The following is a 21,674-nucleotide window of genomic DNA, read 5'->3' as shown; positions in this document are numbered from 1 at the left end:
TCGGAGAAATTAAAGAACTTGCCCAGGGTCATATACCTAATAATTATCTAATGCAGGATTCGAATACAGGTCTTTCTGACTCCAGGTCCAATATTCTATCCACTATTCGACTAGGTTAATGATAAAGGCCTCAATGTCTCCCTGTGAAAGTATAACTTGTAACCTACAGAAAACTGGAGGTCCCTAATAGGGATTTAATCAATACTTATTGGTTGACTGACAGTACTTCAGTTGTCAAGATCCTGGTTTGGAGTCAGAGTAAGTGGATTCAAATCCTAGCTCTGCCAATCCTACTTTCTACCTGTGTGACCTTAGTCTTTCTGGGCCATAGTTTACTCATCTGTAAAATAAGGGGGTTGGAGTAGATCTCTCAAGCTCTCTAAGTCCCATGATCATTTATCTGGGCCAATGCTTCTGTTTATGTGCCTGAGAATGACAAAAGGATTAAGAAACAGTAAACAAATGAAAGAAAGACACGAATAATCCTTCAGAGTTGTGTAGTACTCTTGGCCTTTCAAAGTAGTTTCAATATAAGTATTAGTATCATCTCAATTTCATTCACAGGGCAATGAATTAAGGTTGAAAAATTGACATTACTCCCCATTTTTCAGATGAGAAAATTGAGGCTTAGACTTTTTTTTTTTGCTTTTTGGAGGGGGAAGGCAAGGGTTAAGTGACTTGCCCAAGGTCACACAGCTAGTAAGTGTTAAGTGTCTGCGGTTGGATTTGAACTCAGGTCCTCCTGAATCCAGGGCCAGTGCTCTCTGGGGCTTAGACTTCTTAAGCATTATCAGACACATAATACATAAGTAGCAGACAAAGCAAGAAGACCAACCAGAAGGCCATTGCAATAGTTTGAGGTATGTTATACAGTCTAACCAAGCTTCTCTTGATGTTCTTCATATGTGACATTCCTGTTATCCTCTCTTCAATTTTGCACCTGGACCTTCTGGTTGGTCCCCCTGACACAAGTCTCTCCCTGCTCCAATGGATCTTCCACTCTGCTGCCAAAGTGACTTTCCTTTTCAAGCACAGGGCTAACTGAGTCTCACACCACTCTCCCACCTCAATAAACTCCAATGGCTGCAATTGCATGGGGTCCCCTATGTCTCTTTCTTCCCCTCTACCTCTGGTAAACCCTACTTTCCTTTAGAGTTCAACTCACACATCCTCTCCTAAGTGAAGCCTTTCCTAATCTCTCCAGCTACTAATGCTCCCCACATTACTTTGTATATAACTATCTCTGTAGGTGTTGTCTTCCTCCAACCCCCCTCACTAAAAACAGGCAGGGATTAATTCTTTAAAAAGAAAATCTTTGTATCTCCAGAACCTAGTATAGCACAGAGGTTTAATAAATGCATGATGATTGATTGGTTGACTTAGCTATTGCACCATTAGTCTCTTCAAAATCATCTTTGCCACAAAACCAGTTCCTCCTTTTAAGGTTTTTAGAGGCTTCCTCTATTGTCTCTTCTGGAAATAGATGCATTAAAAACAAACAATTAAAAAGAAACCAAGAGAGAGTAAAGCTATGCCAAAGCAGTGAATGGCTCATGGAATTTGATTCTGGCAGGTGAAAGGTGAGATAATGAAAGAATTCTTATATTTATGATCCCCATCAATGAAATAAGGGAGAGCCCTTGTCCAATCCATCTGGTAAATGTTGTTGTGAGAATCTAGTTGAGGTAATGTTTGTGAGGACACCTAGAAAAATGTAACCTATTGACTAATCTTCCTCACTCTTTCCCATATCTAAAAAGTAATTGTTGTTCAGTCATGTCCAGTTCTTCTTGGTCCCATTTGAGGTTTTCTTGGCAAAGATATTGGAGTGGTTTGCCATTTCCTTCTCCAACTCATTTTACAGATGAAGAAACTGAGGCAGTTAAGTGACTTGCCCAGGGTCACACAGCTAGTAAACGTCTGAAGGGAGATCTGAACTCAGGAAGATGAGTCTTCCTGGCTCTAGACCCTTCACCACCTAGCTACTAGTTCAATCCCGGTTGTTGGTCAGTTTGATATTAAACCCCTTGAATTTGTAAGGTAGGTGTGGTGCAAAGAGTCTGGGATTTAGATTTGAAGTTAGAGCACCAGAGTTTTCTGACCTGTGACTCTTATCACTTGTGTGACCTTGTGTAAGTCTCACTCTTCTGGGCTCCTTCATCTTTAAAATGAGGGGTTTGGAGTACATGATCTCCTGACCCTACAGTAGTTGTGTGACCTTGATTATATCATTTTACTTCTCTGTTTTGTTTTGTTTTTAATCTGTAAAATGAGGAGTTGGAGTAGATGATCTTTAAGATTCCTTCAGGTTTTAAATCTCTTGTGACCTTTTCCATTCTTCTCCCTATCTTTCTAAATTCAGATCCTTGTCTTGTGCATTTCTACCATACCCACTCAACTAGATTCCCTTTCTCTAGTCTTTTCCATTTGCTGCCTTCAGATTTATCTTCTTAAATGTTAAGGTGCTGCACAAAATATGAGTAATTACTAATATTATGAATGATAGCTAACACTAAATACTAATTAATTGTAATGAAACACTACTTAGTTCTCCCATTCGGAAACTTTCCATTTTTTTTTATCATTTGCAGGATAAAATCCAGGTTTTTAAACCTAACTTTCAAGATTTCCTATGCATGAGACCATCCCCAATTTATCTTGTTATGTATATGGTTGTTTGTACATAGTTGTACCTCCATTAGATTGTGAGATCCTTGAGAGGAGCTGGGTTTTGCCCCTTTTTTTATATCGTCCCCGAATTTAGGGCAGTGACTGACACACAGGTATTTACATGTTTACTGACTGACTTAACAGAGTGCATGACAGAGACTACAGTGAAGAAGTCAGGAAAAATATTCTGGGCCGTAGAAATTTGTATTTTATCCTAAAGAAGTAGGGAGCCACTGAAGATTGTATAGGAGAGTGAGTTGGTCAGACATGCTTTAGTTAAAATTATTTTGGAAGCTGTATATGTGGAAGATGGATTGGAGGACTGAGAGACTGGAAGCTGCCAGTGCAAACAGAAGGTTATTATAATGGTCTGGGGGAGATATAGGAATTAGAATAGTAGTCATATAAAGAGAAAGAATGGGACAGTTGCAAGAGATCCTTAGTTAGAACCAACAAGACTTGGTAAGTGATCAGCTATTAGGTAGAGGGGAGAGAACTGAGCCTCAGTTTCCTCATCTGTAAAATGAAGATGATGATAGTACCTGACTCACTAGATTGTTGTGAGGTAATGTCTGTAAAGTACCCTGTAAACCCCAAGATCCTGTTTAAATGTTAGCTTTTTTTTAACTTTAAAAAGATCTTTTATAATCTGGTATGGCAGAAATAATGATGGACTTAGAATTAGAAGAAGGCAGGAAACACCTATGTATTAAGTACGCATTATGTATTATCTATATATTATGTATGTGTTGCACAACCAGGCACTGTGCTAAGTACTTTATGATTATTAGTTCATTTGATCCTCACAGCAATCCTAGGAGACAGATGCTGGTATTGTCTCCATGTTATAATTAGGGAAACTGAGGCAAATAAGTTAAATGACTTGCCCAAGGTCACACAGCTAGTAAATGTCTCTGAGGCCAGATTTGAATTCCAGATTTCCTAACTACAGGCCCAATGATCTAACCACCATATTGTCTAGTTGCCTCAATCAGAGGACTTGGGCTCTGCAACGTTAGTTTAATTTCCTTTATAATCTCTTCCAACTAGAGATTTTTGATCCAAAGATCCTCCCAGAAAGAGATTCTACAATGGCCTTCAGGAATTTAACTTTCCAGCTTTATTTCCCACTTTTATCCTAATTGTCCCTAGTACTACAGTGAAACGAGTCTACTTATCCCTCAGACTTTCTTGGGATTTTCTGTCTTAGAGGTTTTGCTCATCCTCCCCTGCCCTTCCCCTCATGCCTTGCCATGAATTCCCTCCCTGTAGTAACTGCACAGAGCATCTCCTTCACCAACTAAAGGACTCAGGAGCCCTGACCTCTCAAACTCATGTGGTTGTCACTAAACTTGGGAAGATCCCTTTCAGGATCACTGTTCTGTCACCTATATTCAGGGGGGAAAAACAGTATCAGAAAAGGCAGCCAGAGGCCCAAGGACTAGGCTCAAGCTTGCCCAGCCGGATCCTTGCTCTAGCTGTCTCGTGGAAGCTGTCACATTTCTTCCAGGGTGGGGAAGGGCACCCTTCCTCCAGCCCCATGGGAAGTATGAGAGGGGAAGGGAGAGAGAGTGCCATAGGGCAGAATTCCTGACTTCTTTGATACAGCCTTTCTCCCCAGATGTTGTCAAGGAGACCAAAAGAATTTCTGCATCATCCCCAAGTCCCAAGTCTTTCAGCACTGAGCTAGCACCAGCCATGGCTAGATGGCAGGGCAAATATGTCATTGTCAGGGGATTAGCTCTAAGGCATGATTCATGGCTAGAGCCAGTAAGTTGTGGGAGATCGTTTGATTATATCCATCACATATATACAAAGTAATATCCTGGGAAAATTACTCCCCTTTCCTGAAAGGACATTAGAAACTGGGGAGATCAGGTTCAGGAAGGAGATAGATGGGGGAAGGTGGAGGAAAAGGGAATGGCCACAGTGGCAAGGGCTCTCTCTGGGCCAGGTCTCTTCCTGCCAGAACCATCATGGATCCTCCTCTACAACCCTCCCTGATGCTCAGCTTCTGGGAATCAATACAACAGCACCCATGGTGACCCAGATTGGACTTTGACGCAGTTGCATTCTTATAGTTCTGTGAAACCTCATCCCCTCTGGGCTGCGGAAAATAACTGTGGTAGAATCCTGAAGATCCCGGAGCCTAATGGCAAAAGGGAATAATGACGCAGACATCCAGAAAGAGCACCTTCAGTGATCATCAGATGGCCCAATGGTTTGCTCCTCTAGCTTGAGTACCAAGAGAATAGCGATAAGGTGGGATGAGGACAGACTGGACCCAGTGGGAATTTTTATTTCCAAAAGTTAGGGGGATATTTGGGAAACAGGCGGGGAAAGTGCTTGCTGTTTTATTGTATTTTCCTGATTATTTACCCTAAAGTTCTATTTTAAATAAACCGTTCTCTTATTACTGTAAAATGAGGGAGCTGGATTTGAGGGTTTCAGACATCCCTTCTAGCCTCTAGGTCCTCAAGTGCGGCCCTTTGACTGAATCCAGATTTCTCAGAGCAAACCCTATGTAGGTTCCCCATCCCAGACCTCAAGGAGCTCACATTCTTTTTTTTTTTTTTTAAATCAATCGGGGTTAAGTAACTTGCTCAAGGTTACAAGGCCAGTTATTTCTGGGTGTGGTGCTAAGTATCTGAGCCTGGATTCGATCCCCAGGTCGTCTCGACATGGGCTGGTGCTCTTACTCACTGAGCCACCTGGCCGCCCTAGCTCACATTCTTTTGTTGTGGTTTTTCTTGCTTTTTGGAGGGGAAAAGGCAGGGCAATTGGGGTTAAGTGACTTGCCCAAGGTCACAGGGCTAGTTTTTGTATAAAGTGTCTGAGGCCGTATTTGAACTTGGGTCCTCCTGACTCCAGGGCCTGTGCTCTATTCACTGTGCCACCTAGCCTCCCAGGAGCTCACATCCCAATGGAGGAAACTTGTTGTTTGTCCTTTGTTCTGGAAGAGGACCATGTTATTGGGGAGGTGATACCGTGACTTGCAAGTGATTTAGATTAAAGTGGGAGAGGGCTGTGCAAAGTCACTTTCTTCACTTTCTCCCCCAGAGAATGGCTCCATCCAGAGTTATCTGGATCCAGTGGCAAGATATAGATCAGGATGATACAGGGAGAGACTTTGGCCTTTTTAAACTAAGGTCTTTAACAGGTCTCAGTTTAATGGAGGCAATGCCCAATCAGTGATTAAGGCTAGATACAAAACGAGGCAGAGATTGACCTGGTTTTACCTAGTCCACAGGAAAAAAAAATCTGGGAGGGGAAGACCCTCAGAGTTTCTGGCCCACACAGAAATAGTTGCTATTTACATTCACTCTGAGCCAATCAGGGCCCAAACAATGACCAAGTGGGGCTTGGTCTGTGATCTACTATTGGCCAATCCATGATAGCCGAAGTGATTTGGGTTTAAGGCATGGTCCTTAAGAAAGAAATCTAGCCTGTAAACCCAAAGATATCTTGAGAGGTTTTAGCAATCAAAATTTATATTCCTTTGGGTAGAGCACCTGTACGTAAGGGTATGATACCCTATGTGGACAGAGAGAAGAGAAGGCCAGGAGGAAACCACAAAGTACACACATAGAGGAGTGACAGCTGGGGAGGAGCAGTTTGCCTCTGGAAATTTACAGGGATGGTGAGTGGGGCCAAAGGGGAATATATCGACACACCCCATTCAGGAACAATGGTAGAGTTGATTTGATCTTGGGTTTTGGCTCCAGAAGTGGGGTGGGTGAGAAAGGAAAGGGTATGTGTCTGCATGGCTGGGGCTTTCCTTAAACAGTGTTCCCAGGGTGAGGGCCCAGGGTAGAAGTTCCTCTACAGTATGGTTTCAGGCATGTATATCAAGAAGGTCAGGAAGGAGGGAATATAGTGAAACATGGTTAGGGCTTTCCTGAAGCAATAACCTGGGAGAGGCAGTCACAAATCTAGGATCCTATTGCAATGGAATGCCTTGTATAATGCCTAATATATAATATATTCTGATCTGTGAAGAATTCAGAGAGGGGCTCAGGGCAGCAGTTGAATAGACGGTCATCCCAGAGCCAAGTTTTAGGGACCTATGTGACAATTGAGATGCTACCTATACCCATTTCATAGATAAAGAAACTGACACTCCAAGAGATAAAATATCTTGCAGACTGTCACACAGCTGCTATTAAAGCCAGGATTTGAAATCAGACCTCCTGATTCAATGTCTACCAATTTTTCCACTTATCAAAGGGCAGCAATCAGAGGTTTCTGAAAGCGAGGATAGTCTTTCACTAAGCCTCTCCCCTTTTTCTTTATCTTTCCTTTTTCTTTCCCTCTCTTTAATTCTCTATTCTGCTCTCCCTCTTCTACTCTCTCCCTTTGTCTCTTTTATCTCTTTCTCCTTTTCTGGAACTCTACTTCCTTTTCCTCTCTTCCTTCCCTGCTATTTTTCTTCTTCTTTGCTTTTTCTCCTCCTATCAGTAATAACATAGAAATAAAGATTGTTTGAAGAGATATGTTATATCAATCCATCAAAGTTTTATGTTGTCTACTCAAGTTAAAAATAAGATAATTCTCACCTTTGGTAAATCTCTTTAAAAAACCAAGTTAAGTTGCTTTGTATGTGACCTTCAATGAATTTTTGTTTTTGTTTTCTGAGGCAATTGGAGTTAAGTGACTTGCCCAGAGTAACACAGCTAAGTATGGGTCTGAGATTAAATTTGAACTTAGATTCTCCTGACTCCAGGGCTGGTGTTCTATCTACTGCTGTTACCTAGTTGCCTTCCCAGATTTTTTTTTTCCAGTAGGTCAGCAAACCTCAGTAGAACTTCATTCCTGATCTGGATACTCAGCACCAGAATAATTAATAGTGCTGATCATATGTAAGTAGGATTATACTTCTGTAATACTGATGGTTTTGTCTAGGTTTTGTGTACCTTTGTGGATGAGTGTGTAAGACACTGTACAAAGTCTTAGTTTGCAGTGGGTAGGAGCAATGGAATTGGCATCAGGAGGACCTGAGTTCAAATGCGACCTCACATACTTGACACTTACAGTGTGACCTTGGCAAGTCACTTAACCCCAATTGTCTTGCCTTCCCTCCTCCAAAAAAAATAAATAAAATTATTTCAGAACATTGTTTGATGACCAACTTTGATAGACTTAGCTCTTCTCAGCAATACAATGCTCTAAAACAATTTCAAAGGACTAATGATGGACCATGCCTATCCACATCCAGAGAAAAAACTATGGAGTCTGAATGCAGAGCAAAGCATACTATTTTCTTTTTTTTTTCCTCTTGGTTTTACCCTTTTGTTCTGATTCTTTTACAACATGACTAATGTGGAAACATGTTTAATATGATTATACATGTGTTGCCTATATCAGATTGCTTGTCCTCTTGGGGAGGGGGGGAAAGGTGGGAGGAAGGGAGGAGGGAAAAATTTGGAACTCAAAATCTTATAAAAGTGAATGTTGAAATCCAACATTCACTTTTATAAGATCTTGAGTAGATTGTAATAGGAAATTACAAACATTTCTATGTAATTAGAAAAAAAATACTATTAAGTGGAAAAAATAAAATAACTATGGACAATAAAAAAAGAAAAAAGGAGTTCAGAGAAAACAAGATAATGAATTGAAAGAGCTTGCTAAACATTCAAGGGCTATGTAAATATGAACTGGTATTGATCCATTTCTAATTGTTAAGATGACAATGTGTCCATGTTTCTTTTAATCTGTGTTGCTGTGTGCATTCCTCTGTGTATATATTTATGTGTGTATGTCCTTATATGTCTAGATTGGTGTGTTATGTCTATTGAATGTCTCTGTTTATGTGTCTTTGGGTGTATACAGGTAGGTGTGTGTCTGTGCCCATGTATGTAAATGTTTGTAAATCTAGGTATTGTCTATGAAGGTATAGATCTGTGTCCATGCGTGTCTTCCTCTGTATTCTGTTTCTCTGTGCCTGGGTATATATCCATAAATGAAGGTGTGTGTACCCCTCAAAGAGGTTGTGTCCCCACTTTCTCCCTAGGAGCCAAGAGCTGCCCAGGGCAGGAGTGACGCACACTCTTCTGAGTTCACCTTTCTCTTGGGAACCTGCTCCTGAGAGTGACTAGACTAGACGGAGAGGAGGCTGCGTCAGGATCCTGGCTGGGCCCTTTCGAAACAGGCCCTAGGCAATAGCTGGAGCTGCTCACAGGTCAGACCTGCCCATCATTGCCAGGAAAGCAGCACTCTCTGGGGAGTGGCTGCATTGTCAGCCTTCTCCGCTGGTACCAGGCCAGGCCCCCTTCACTGGGCAATGCCAGCTGGTGCTCCAAATGACTGCTGTGACTTCCTAACTCTGGGAAGCACCAAACATCCCTGGCTGTATGAGGAATCTGTTGCTTTCAGCTTGCCATGAGGAAGGGGCATGAGATGAGAAAAGTATGAGGGAGGGAGTGTGGGGAAGCGATGCTAGATCAGAGGTAGAGGACCCAACTACAAATCTAGGCCTGTGAGACCTTGGAAGACCAGAATTCAAATCCAACCTTAGACACTTACTAGCTGTGTGGCCCTAGGCAAGTCACTTAACCTCTGCTTGCCTCAGTTTCCTCATCTGTGAAATGGGGATCATAATAGCACCTACCTCCCAGGGTTGTTGTGAGGATCAAATGAGATAATAATTGCAAAGCTCTTAGCATGGGACCAGGCACATAGCAGGCTTCTCAAAAATGTTAGTTATTATTATTACTTCATTTTTCTGAGCCTCAGTTTCCTCACCTAAATGATCCCTAATGTCCCTTCCAGTTCTAAACAGATGACTCCAAGACACAAGAATGATAAATGGAAACGTTCATGTTTACATTCGATTCAATTTAGTGCTTAAGTTGTGCCCACTGTTTAAAAGGCATAAGGAGGGGGGATGGAATGGCATAGTAAGGAACATATTGAAGTTAGGAAATCTGGGTTCAATCCTACCTATAAGCCATAGTGCCCCTGGGCCAGTCATTTAATTTTTCCTTGTCTCAAGCAGCTCTCTCATACTGACCTTTGTTTTAATATATTTTATTTTATTTTTTGCTTTTTGGAGGGGGGAAGGTAGGGCAATTGGGGTTAAGTGACTTTTCCAAGGTCACACAGCTAGTTTTTGTGTAAGTGTCTGAGGCCGGATTTGAACTCAGGTCCTCCTGACTCCAAGGCTGACACTCTATTCACTGTGCCACCTACCCACTTTGTAATAGGAGCAGCAGCAGATCCACCCCAAAAAAGAGGGTAGATGCCAATGAAATCCCAGATCAGGTCCTGGTTGTATAAAGATAAAAAAATGACACAGTCCCTGCTCCCAAGGAGCTTACTCACCTGTAGTACTTTCCTGCCCCTTATTTCATTTAATCTTCATTATGCTAATAAGCCCAGCAATGTAGTTACTGCTCCCATTTTACAGTGAAGGAGACTGAGGCATAGAGAGATTTAAGGGATTTACCACACATCATACATTTACTTGGTGGTAGAGATAGGCCTAGACAGGACCGATGTCTCCTGAAATCCAGGCCAATTGTCTTTGTACTTTACCATAATGACCAGGGCTGCTAGATGCTGAAGTGGCAATGGATAGAGCACCGGGCCCAGAGTTAGGAAGACTTATCTTCCTGAGATCAAATCTCACCTCAGACACTTATTAGCTGTGTCACCCTGGCCAAGTCACTTCACCTTGTTTGCCTCAGTTTACTCATCTGTTAAATGAGTTGGAGAAGGAAATGGCAAACTACTCTAGTAACTTTGCTAGGAAAACCCTGACAGGGTTCGCAAAGAATGGGACATGACCCAACAACAAATAGTGGCTAGGTTCTGCTTCTAGCAATTACCTTTAGAAACATGGAATGGGACCTCCCAGCTCCAAGGACTTTTTGATTTATTTTCTGGGTAGAGGAATAGCAAAGGGCTAGTCAGGGTTGTGGTCTTTTTTTTTTTTTTTGAGGGGGGAGGGCTGGGCAGTTGGGGTTAAATGACTTGTCCAAGATCACATGGCTAATAAGTGTTAAGTGTCTGAGGTCGAATCTGAACTCAGGTCCTCTTGACTCCAGGGCCAGTGCTCTGTTCACTGTGCCACCTAGCCGACCCAGGGTTGTGGTCTTTAACAATTTTCTTTCCCCCAGCTGGGCAAGAGGGTCTATCATAGTAAAGCAATGTTGGAATGGGAAGGGAGCCTAGAAATCATTTCATTCCCCACTCTTACTCTCTATCAATGGAAGAGGAAATAGAAACACAAATAGAGAAGTGATTTGTACAGGGTCAGCCTTTGGAGGAAAGACTCCCTCATGCTCACTGGCCCCATCTCTTCCTTGCAGCTCAGTAGCCAAAGATCTCTCTTTCCCTTTTTAGGTGTCTTGCTGACATAGGCCTGTCTCTGAGCCCAGATGTGGTCATGGGGGATATTTCCCCCAATTCCCATTGTCAAAAGGAAGCTAAGAAAGAGACACCGAACCCAGAATTTCCTGCTCCTTATAGGCTGTTTTCTCCCACTACAGGCCTGTCCCTTCTGCCCATGACCCATAGCTCTCCTTTCTCTCTCTTCTCCTCCCCTCTTCATTGTCCTGCCTGCGGCTATGGAGCAGGCTCTCAGCCAGGGAACTAGGGAGTTGGGTTCATGAGAAACCTGGTATGATGAGTCACCCTTCGGCCTCATTAGTCTCAAGGGATCTCTGTAGCACCCCCTGTTGTCCCATAGGCTTAGATTCAGCCTAGGTCCCAGCAGGCCAGCCAGATGGGAGGAGACAGTGGGAAGCCTTATGGATTACCTTTGTATTTCCAGACAAAGCCCAGGTAGGTAACCTGATCTGGGGCTCAGGAATCCCGGATTCTATTCTATCTTTGATCCTGACTTGTGTGACTCTGGACAAGTTATACCCCTTCACTTGCTACATCTCAAGTATCTCCCCGTCTATAAAAAGAGGGTAATGATTCCTGCCCCTCCCTAGCTCACTTGGATTCTCTGAGGATAAGAAAAATAACAGATGGGAACTTGCTTTGAAAGAAACTGGGCAGACTTTAGTTATCAGTGTATACATTTCCATGGAATGAGATAGTACTTGTTAAGCACAATGTCCAGCACACAGTAGGTCCTTAATAAATGCTCATTCCCTTCTTTTGGTCTCCCTCCCTTGTCCTCCCATCCCCTATATGTATGGATGACTTTTGATCATTGGGAGGGGAAATTCATTTTGTCAGCTAGGTAGTAAAGTGGACAGAGTACTGAATCTGGTGTCAGGAAGTCTCATCTTTCTGAGTTCAAATCCGGCCTCAGACACTTATTAGTTGTGTGACCCTGGGCAAGTCACTTAATCTTGTTGGCCTCAGTTTCTTTATCTATAAAATGAACTAGAAAAGGAAACTCCAATAACTTTGCCAAGAAAAAGCCAAATGGGATCATAGAGAATCTTCCACAATTGAACAACAATAGAACTCCCAGAGGAGATGGGCCCTTGGTTATCTTGTCCTAAAGAACCCTTCCTACTCAGATGATAGCTAACTTATCAGTAGTGAAATGCTCTAGTGAAATGTATGACCACAAGCTGGAATGCCAGGACGTTACCTCTCTGGCAATCCCAGGTTCATTTCCCTTCCAAGGGAAGTCCACATCACAGGGTGACAATTCTGAAGGACGGTATAGACCTCTTGGGGGGAGGGGGAGGAGGAATGGAATTCACTGGATAACATATTTAAAGCAAGAAGGGACATCTATTCCAACCTCCTTTAACAAATAGGGAAACTGAGTCTCATTGAGGTTAAATGACTTGCCCAAAATCACTTAACTAAGTGACAGAGGGCTAAGTGGCAGAGCTAGGATTAAACTAGGATTAAATTCAGATTTTTTGACTCTAAATCTAGCCTGTTTTCCACTCTATCTGAGCTGGAGGAGAACTATAGGAATTTTTTAGGCACTATTGTGAGTCCCTTATTTTCTATGGGGCGAACTAAGGTGTTTACATGGGATCTGAGGACTCTTTTACCTACATATTTGGAAACCCAGATATAATAAGGTATAGCCTTAGGGGGAACTCTGGGTGGAGGAAAAGTGAGAAGGAAGCAAAGCTGGTGCTTATCAATTGGGGAATGGCTAAACAAAATGCATTATGTGAATGTAGAAGAATATTTGTTATTTCGTCATTTCAGTCATGTCTGACTCTTAGTTACCCCATTTGGGGTTTTCTTGGCAAAGATACCTGAGTGTTTGCCATTTCCTTCTCCAGTTCATTCAACAGATGAAGAACTGAGGCAAATTGGGTTAAGTGACTTGCCCAGGGTCACACAGGTAAGCATCTGAAGCCAGATTTGAACTGAGGAAGATGAGTCCTCCTGATTCTCAGCCCAGTACTCTATCCACCATGCCACCTAGCTGCCCTAAAGGAATATTACTGCCCCATAAAAAGTGACGGATGTGAGGAACACAGGAAGACTCACATGGGCTGATAAAGAGCAAAGAAGGCAGGACCAGGAGAACAATATGCACAATGACAAGGATGATATAATTCAAAATAACACAGAATGGAAGCAGACTCAAATTAAATGCAACCAGCAATATTGATTCTGAGCTGGTGATCAAACACTCTTTCCTCCTCTTAGAGGGAGGGGCTGAGAGGGGACTTCGGATGCCAGATGTGGCAAACATGAACAAACTTACTATGTTGGTTGGCTTGATTTGATTTCTTTCAGGGTGGGGGTTAGGAGGCTGTATCAGGGAATGAGACATAGACTGTCTGATATGTTTAGCACAGGCATGTGGAACCTTTGGCCTTGAAGCCACATGTGGCCTTCTAGATCCTCGGTGAGGCCTTTTGCCTGAGCCCAAGTTTTACAGAACAAATCCTTTTATTAAGGGAATTTTTTTTGTGTGAAGTTTGGTTTCAGCCAGAGGGCCAAACTTGAGGACCTAGAAGGGATTTGCTCTGTGAAGTTTGGATTCAGTCAAAGGGCTGCACTTGAGGACCTAGAGGGGATTTGCTCTGTGAAGTTTGGATTCAGTCAAAGGGCTGCACTGGAGGACCTAGAGGGAATTTATTTGGATTCTGTCAAAGGGCCACACTTGAAGACCTAGAGGGTCACATGTGGTTCATGTGACAAACACACAGGTTCCCCACCCTTGGTTTAGGGTGTCAGTTTGTTTACTTCTTCTTGTTACAAGGCAAGGACCTATGATGATAGTACATATGGGAAGTAAAAGAAAAAATTTTTTTAAAGCATCAATAAAACATTTTAAAAATAACTTGGGAGTTAGGTTAGGGTTCAAAGGCTGCCTCAAGCACTTACCAGCTGTGTGGCCACAGGCAAATCACACAAGCTGAAGGCCTCAGTTTTCTCATCTGTATCAAAGATTATAATATACTAATATAGGTACTTTGTGTTGTAAATGAAGAAAAAGTTAGTATAAGACCCTATGCAGTTGCAAGATACTGACCACAAGGAGGAGAATGTCAGACAAATCTGTGCAAACCCATTCTCATGTCAAGCAGATGGTGGAGGAGACTCAGGAGGGAGGCTTTTCTGATTGCATAAGGCTCAAGAGATAATGGGTTCTGCAGGCAGAATGATGCTGGGGAAATCCCTCCCCCACCCCGACTACCGATCTCTTTGGCTTCCTTTAAATCTCACCTAAAATGCCCCATCCTCCAGGAAGCCTTCCCTGATCTCTCTTAATTCCAGTGCTTTCCCACTGTCAATCATTGTCTCCCCCGTTAGATTGCAAACTCCTTGAGGGCAGGGATCATCTTTTTTTGGTATCCCCAGTATGAGCAGAGTGCCTAGCACATTGTTCATGTTGTTCAGTCATTTAGTGGTGTCTGATACTTTGTGACCCCATGGGTCAAAATTCATGAGGTTTTCTTGGAAAAGATACTGGAGAGGTTTGCTATTTCCTTCTCCAACTCACTTTACAGATGAGGAAACTGAGTCAAACAGGGTGAAGTGACTTGCCCAAGGTCACACACCTAGTATCTGAGGGCAGATCTGAACTCAGGTCTTCCTGACTCCAAGCTCAGTGCTCAATCCACTGGACCACCCAGACTTTAACCTGGCACATAGTAGGCACTTAGTAAATGTTTATTGAAGTCCTTGTTCAAATTTCACATCTTTCGATTAATATGAGTAGTATCAGGCAAGTCACTCAACCTCCCTGGTCACAGTTTCCTTATCTGTAAAATGGGTTGGTCCACTAATTACATCCCCCCTCCCCCCAGTCCTTTCCAGTTCTAAATCTATGATTCCTCCTGAAGGTCTTCAGTGGTAAGGCAGGGGCTCTTACCACTTATCACTTTAGACTAAGCTATGGGATGAAATGGCCACAGTACTGAAATTACAGCATGTAAATTCAAATCCCAGTCCTGCCGCTTACTACTTGTGTGATGACTGAGGGCATGTCCCTGCACATCTCTGAATTTGTTTAGTAAATTTTTTACTTGTTAAAATATTTATTAAAATAAATAAATAAAATATTTATTCAATAACAGGGTGGGCCTAAGAGGCTTCTAGGGGTTTAAAAAAGAACTTAAGTCCATGTTCTATGCTCTACTCTACTTACAACAGCCCTTTACAATTTTGATATTCCATGATAAGAACTCTTGTTCAAGGAAGATAACAATGCCCCCTCCTGGCCCAAAGTGAAACTACAGCTCCTATGCCTTACTCAGATCAGCTGTTATTGACAATCTACCAAGGAGACATTCTTCTAGGCTAAATGCTTTCCTCATAGATTCTCATTTCCAGTTCACAACCTGTGAGGGACTCTTTTCCAATCTCTCACCACCAGGTAGGTGTCACATGGGATAGGGTGCTTAGATTCAGGAAGATCTGAATTCAAATTCTGCCCAGCACACACTGACTGTGTGACACTGGGTAAGTCACTGAAGTTGTTTGCCTGTTTCCTCATCTCTAAGATGAACTGAAGCAGCAAACCATTCCCATATCTTTGCCAAGAAAACCCCAAATGGAGTCAGAGATGACTGAACAACAACCAAAAAATAAATGGGGGGGGGGGAGTGGTTGGACCTAATGACCTCTAAGGTCCTAACACTAAAATCAATGGTTCCTAAGAAGGGGACACAAACCAAGTTGGGGGTGGGGAGCAGCTTGTTTTTTCCCCTTTTCCCAAGGAGCATCTGAAGCAAGCCCTAGGAACAACGGTGAAATGTGTTACCTTCTGAAAGAGGTGATAGATAGAGACAGGGCAAAATGAGATATACGTTTTTGATGTGGCCAACATAGGAAATTCTTTACTACATAGATTTGTTATGAGGTGTTTGGGTTTTTTTTAAATGATTTTGGGGGGAGTGGTAGGAAGGCAACTTCTGTTAATTGAAAAATATTTTAAAATAGATTATGGACCACAAAAAAAGAAAAAGTATATAAAGGCCCCAAGACAAAGAAAGCAACTAGGAATCCCAGACGCCCACTGGGTGAGGAGGGTACCTTGTGTCAGCCTGTATAAAGTTGAGACCTCTTGGTATTTATGTCTTGGCTGAAAAAGAGTAATCCAGAGAACCCGCTTTCTGCTGACACCAACAAACCCCCTTTTCCCTTCCTGCACCTTCCCGTCCCCCACCCCTTCCCCTGGGGTGGTCAAACTTGGCACTTGTCTCCTCCCACGTGGGCTGGGACAGTTTCGGGAGAGGTAGGGGAACCTGCTAAACAGGGTAGCCTGAGTCTAAACCGGTCAGACAGGAGAGGTCCCCACAGAGGCATCCGATCTCATCCTCCTGCAACCCTTTCCCCCCAGTCCAGATCCCAGACAACAAGCAGAAAGAGGCACCTCAGACCCGAAGATTTTTATTACAATGAGAAGAGGTGACAAAGACTGGACAGTGGGGGGGATGATGCCTCCCCTGGAGGAAAATAACATCCCTTCATGGAGGAGGAGACTAAGGGAAGGTGGAGGCAGCTTTTGACATCCTCACCTTCTCAGCTTCTCCACATCATCAGCTCAAGCCCCACACTTCAGGTACTACAGTTGCCGCCCCTGTTCAGGCCCAGAAGAGGAAGCAGGGCTACAGAAAGGGACACAGAGACACAGGCTCCAGTCCCTACTCATTAAATAAACAAAAACAAACTTTATAGCACAAATGTACAGGCCCCAGGAGGGTGGTGACCAGTCTCTTAGACTGGGAGGGGGAAGGGAAAGAGAACTGAAGCAGAATGAATTATGAGGAAGGAAGGGACAGACCCAGGAGGTGGGGGAAGCTCAGGCCCCACCTCGATGTCACAGTACCACTTCCCTTCCTCTACCCCTTGGTGAGCCCAAAGCTCTGGGGAAGTAGGGGAAAGGGTAGAATCACAGACCATTTTGAAAAGGAGAGAGAATTCAACTTTCTCTAGTCCTAAGTAGTTCATAGGACCTTCTGAACAGGGGCATGCTGTCTCTTCTTGCCTACTCAAGTCTCTTGCAGCACCAACTATGTTTCCAGCCCCAGGGCCAAGGCAACTCTGCCAAGGCAGGGCAGGAGATTTGGGCTCCAAGGCAAAATGGAGATAGGGAACAGGGGGGAAGGACCCTAAGCCCAATCTTTCTCTGCCCTGCCCTCCATTCTGATTGGGGATAGAAACTAAGGATGGGGGCTAGGTCAAGTTAGAGCTGGCCAGAACTCATGGTCCACAATACCCAGGGAAGCCCCTGGCTCAGAGGGGTCTGGTGGTGCAGTTGGAGACCAAGCACTCCATGTCCTCAGTGCTGGAGATTGTGGAGTTGGCTGGCCCTCCATTCTTAATGGGGACAGAAACGAAGGAGGCGGGGCAAGGTTGTTAGAGCTGGCCAGAACTCGTGGCCCACAGTACCCAGAGAAGCCCCTGGCTCAGAGGGGTCTGGTGGTGTGGTTGTAGACCAAGTGTTCTGTGTCCTCAGTGGTGGAGATGGTGGAGCTGGCTGGTGTAGGGGGAGGGCGGTGGTGATGGAGGGGGTGATGACATCGGAGGCTTCTGTTCAAATGGTTTCTGAAGACGCAATAGCCTATGATGCCGACTACAATCACGATACCGGTCGCCAAGAGCACGGCCACAGCCACCTCAACGGAACCTGGAAGGGAGATGGAATATGGGGAGGGCATAGGTGTAAGTCATTCAGGATGCATGCCTTTTGTCCCCAAAGAGGACAAAGACAGTGGAGCAGTAAGCCTGGAGACACAGACCTAGACCAGAGCCAGAGGACCTCAAAACCCTGGGCAAATGAGGAAGATTTTATCTCCAAGGCTCCAGGGGAAAAGGCTAGGAGGGAGTCTAAGGGAATAACCCCATAGAAGAGTAAGGCTCACCTGAGTTGGGATTCGGGGATTCTCGCCGCAGACCAAACACATCTTTCTCTGCAAAGATGGGGGAGGGGGGAGGGAATTGTGGTTTTATATTTTTTATTAATTTTATTTTTTCCCCGATTTATATGTAAAAGCAATTTTTAACTTTTTTTTAAGTTTTGAATTCCAAATTCTATCCCCTCCCCTCCCTGAGAGAGTAAACAATTTGATATAGGTTATAGAAAATTGTGATTTTAAAGGTCCAATAGCAAAGCATGTTTCCTAACTCTAGGGGTGGTCTATAGGCATAGAATGAGACATTCATTTCCAGACAGGGCCAATGCACTAAGGTGTTAGCAGCAGCTAAGTTACTACTTGTAACTACTTGTTACAAGGGAGGGTGTATCACTGAGAAGTAAAAATGATTTAAAAAAAAATGTATCAGTCAGTATAGTGCAGGCCTGTAATCTGGGGGAGGCCAAGGCTGGTGGATCAGCTGAATTCAGGAGTTCCATAAGGTAAGCAGCCATAGTGACCACCAGGAAAGAGGAATGACCAGGTACAAGTGGGAGAAATTGAGCTGATGAAACCTTCTGTGATCCCTGTGAGGACTGGGTCCATGATCACAAACAAAGAGTATTAATTTTTAAAAATGTAATAGGGGAAGAGACATGTCTCATGGACTATTTTTAAAAATATAACCTGCTGTTTTCCTCTATTTCCTTCCTCAACCCCAAATCATCCCTTTAAGGGAACAGTGAGGCTTTGAGTGGGGGTGGGGACAGAATAGTGGGGCCTGATTTAGAGCTGGAAGGAACCTTAGATCATTAAATCCAAACCCCTCATTTTATAATTGATGAAACTGAGGCCTAAAGAAACCAAAGTTAGTTAACTGCAGGGCCAGGATTTCAAAGCAGGCCTTCTGACTCCTATATCAACCCACTCCTCCTTCCCCCCCCCCCCCCCTCCCCCCCCCCCTCCCTTTCTTCCTCTTTGCATCATAGTCCTGGCCGACCCTTTCCCCAACTGATCTCTCAGCCTGATCCACCTCCCCCAACCTCCTGCTCACTGGAGACGCCTTCACAGGACTTGAGGCACATTTCCTGATCCGGAAAGTTGTTTTTGTTGCCATCACAACCTCCATAGGTGAAGAGATCACATTGCTCACTGAAGGGGTTATAGTACCATCGAGGGATATTTTCTTTGCACAGCCCTGTGTCTGGCAGGTCTACACAGTGTCCTGGAGAAGGAAGAGAAGAGAGGGTGAGCCAAGTCCCTAGGGTGTTCCTAGATTTAGAATAAGGGACTGGATCTGTGATTTCTTTACTATAGGGAATTCCCAGAAACTCCCTTGGATAATGCAGATCTTAGAGAGTTGCCCAGAGCACTGAGAGGTTCTTATCTGCTCAGGGTCACACAGTCAGGGGGTGTCAGAGGTGGGATTTGAACCCAGGTATTCCTGGTTCCAAGGCCTGTTCTCTGCTGCCTCAGAACTCCCTCCCACAGCTTAGAATGTGAACCTGGTACAAAGACCTGGGGCACTTGTCCCATCTTCTACCTCATCCTGGGACTGGGTCACAACCTAAGTTGCACAGGAAGGTCCAGAGGGGCTGATGTGTTTCTGGGAATTTATATGAGGACATCTGGCTCTGGGCAGGTCTTCCCAGGAATAGAATATGTTCTTGAAAAGGAAGGGACCCAGTCCTTTCCGCCTATGAGTGATCACAGGTATTAAGTCTGACTGATAGGGCTGGGGCCTGTTGAAGAAGGACTGGGAAAAGTTAACTCTGGGGCAGCTAGATAGAGCACCAGCCCTGGAGTCCAGAAGACCTGAGTTCAAATTTGGCCTCAGACATTTACTAGCAGTGTGACTCTGGGCAAGTCACCTAACCACAGATGGCCTCTGAGAAAAATAAAAGGATAACCCAAAGCCCCCAAAATCTTGTCACTTACCTTTGTCACTAGGAAAGGGGATGCTTTGGAGCTCATCAAAGCCTGAAGTATCTGTATAAGGAGAAAGGTTCATAGACCCAGCCCTAGTTACAAAGCTTAGCCAAGGGAGACAAAGGAAACACAGGTCAGCACAATCCCATCTATTTCTGAACTTGTCATACCTAGTCTTCACCCCTTCCTTCCTTTTAATCCCCAATTCAGTTCTCCCAGGGACCCTGACCCATGAGATTTGCTCAGTTTAGAGGATCACTGTGTCCACCCTGAAGATTCATGGCTTTCTGGGGGGGCACCCCCAAGAAGATCCCTTCCCAGAACCTCACACTTGTCACAAGCAGCCTCATCTGAACCATCCAGGCAGTCAGGCAAGTCATCACATTCCATGAAGCCATCAATGCAACAGCCATCACGACAGCGGAACTGGAAAGGCTGGCAGGCCCTGGAGCATACTTTTTGGGGAGGAGAAAAGGAGCATGGGTTAACTGGGCTCTGCAAGTACCCAGTGATCAGCTGATGTTGGAATACGAGGGAAATGGTGGGCATCAGAGACAGGGCCTCTGAAACTAGGAGCTCATCTGACCTCATTGCTAAGGAATCTAGAGGAGGGAAGGAATGGGGGATTGGAGGAAACCACATGGTACAAAGAAAGCAGCCTACCTGGATGTTGCCTTTGAATCGAAGGACCTGAAAGAGAAAGGAATGAGTGGTAGCCATCAAATCCCTAGCAAAAAGGGAACATGATGGAAGCCTGGGACCTGAGGGAAATCCACCAGCCTCTTCTTTCTTAGCCTGGTAGTCTTGCCTATTCCAGAGTGCAATCACTTTCCCAACTTCTTCCCACTCTTTCCTTTCCCATCCCAGCCCTCCCCACCAGCTCACCTTGCACATCCTTGCAGGCCATCTTGCATTCCTCTTCCCGAAGGTAGTTATTCTTGTTGCCAAGGCAACCACCATAGACGAAGCTTTTGCAGAGCTGCTCAGTGGGGTCATAGTACCATCGGGGGAAAGAACCTCGGCAACGGCCCACCTTCCTGGGTGCCAGGCAATGGTCTGGGAAAAGGAGGGGCAACCATCTTACCTGAGGTAACCATCTAAGGGGGTTATGTGGGCACCTGGGGCTCGTGCCCCTGCCCTTTTGGTCCCTGCTCCTTCTCCCCGGGTCCAATTAACCCCTTACCTTCTGTCTGCTTAGGCGACAGGACAATGATAGTGAAGTTGGCAGCATCCTCCTTTTGGTCAGGCTCTTTCACAGTCAGCCGAAAGATGTAAGTCCCCTCTTTTAGCTGTGAGAGTTCTAGTTGATCTGGATCCTTTCTCTACAGGAAAAAAAAAGAGGGAGGGGAGCTTCAGACCTATTCCCCATTTCCCTCTGTACAGGTTCCAGCAGATCCGAAGATATCTTTTATCTTTGTCTCCAATAATCACTAAAAAAATCATTTAATATCAGAGTAGAGGAATCATAGATGAAGAACGGGGGAGGGGCAGGGGCATCTGCAGGGACTTTTAATTAATAAGGTTATAGAAATTATTTTAGGCAGTGGTATTCTGGTAAACCTCTAGGAATTGGCTTTCCATATATACGTGTATACATACATACACACACAAATATATATAAACACACATACCGTGTTTCCCCAATAATAAGACACTGCCTTATTATTTTTTTGGACAGAAAAACACCAGAGGGCTTATTTTCAGGGGAGGGCTTATTTTCAGGGGAGGGCTTATTTTAATGAACATTGACAGCAATTTTAATGAACAGGTAAATGTGAACAAAAAAATGTACCTTTATTCAATAAGCAAATCACTGGGGAAGAACAG

General features: G+C 44.1%; 1 protein-coding gene across 2 annotated transcripts in view; it reads right to left on the bottom strand.

Moving 5' to 3' along the window:
• Positions 1–16,435: 16,435 nt before the first annotated feature.
• The window catches only part of SPINT1 (serine peptidase inhibitor, Kunitz type 1), a 15,878-nt gene continuing 10,639 nt past the window's right edge, over positions 16,436–21,674 (bottom strand). Inside the window, exons 4-12 of one of the 2 annotated variants that reach the window (XM_069105758.1) lie at positions 21,031–21,169; positions 20,733–20,903; positions 20,511–20,537; positions 20,177–20,302; positions 19,857–19,907; positions 18,973–19,143; positions 17,928–17,975; positions 17,455–17,692; positions 16,436–16,670 (exon numbers count right to left, since the gene is read on the bottom strand). In XM_069105758.1, the coding sequence (XP_068961859.1) occupies positions 17,472–17,692; positions 17,928–17,975; positions 18,973–19,143; positions 19,857–19,907; positions 20,177–20,302; positions 20,511–20,537; positions 20,733–20,903; positions 21,031–21,169 (954 nt within the window). In that variant the 3' untranslated portion in view covers positions 16,436–16,670; positions 17,455–17,471. Of the gene's footprint in view, positions 17,693–17,927; positions 17,976–18,972; positions 19,144–19,856; positions 19,908–20,176; positions 20,303–20,510; positions 20,538–20,732; positions 20,904–21,030; positions 21,170–21,674 lie in introns of both variants that reach the window. The other variant, XM_069105757.1, reaches the window with a different exon arrangement.

Source organism: Petaurus breviceps, unplaced genomic scaffold (genome assembly GCF_028583685.1).
Source record: "Petaurus breviceps papuanus isolate PSGF00001 unplaced genomic scaffold, PetGlider_PUasm1.0 77, whole genome shotgun sequence".
Taxonomy (NCBI): Eukaryota; Metazoa; Chordata; class Mammalia; order Diprotodontia; family Petauridae; genus Petaurus; species Petaurus breviceps.
Note: the sequence above shows the minus strand (reverse complement) of the source record. Positions and strands in the feature narration are given on the sequence as shown.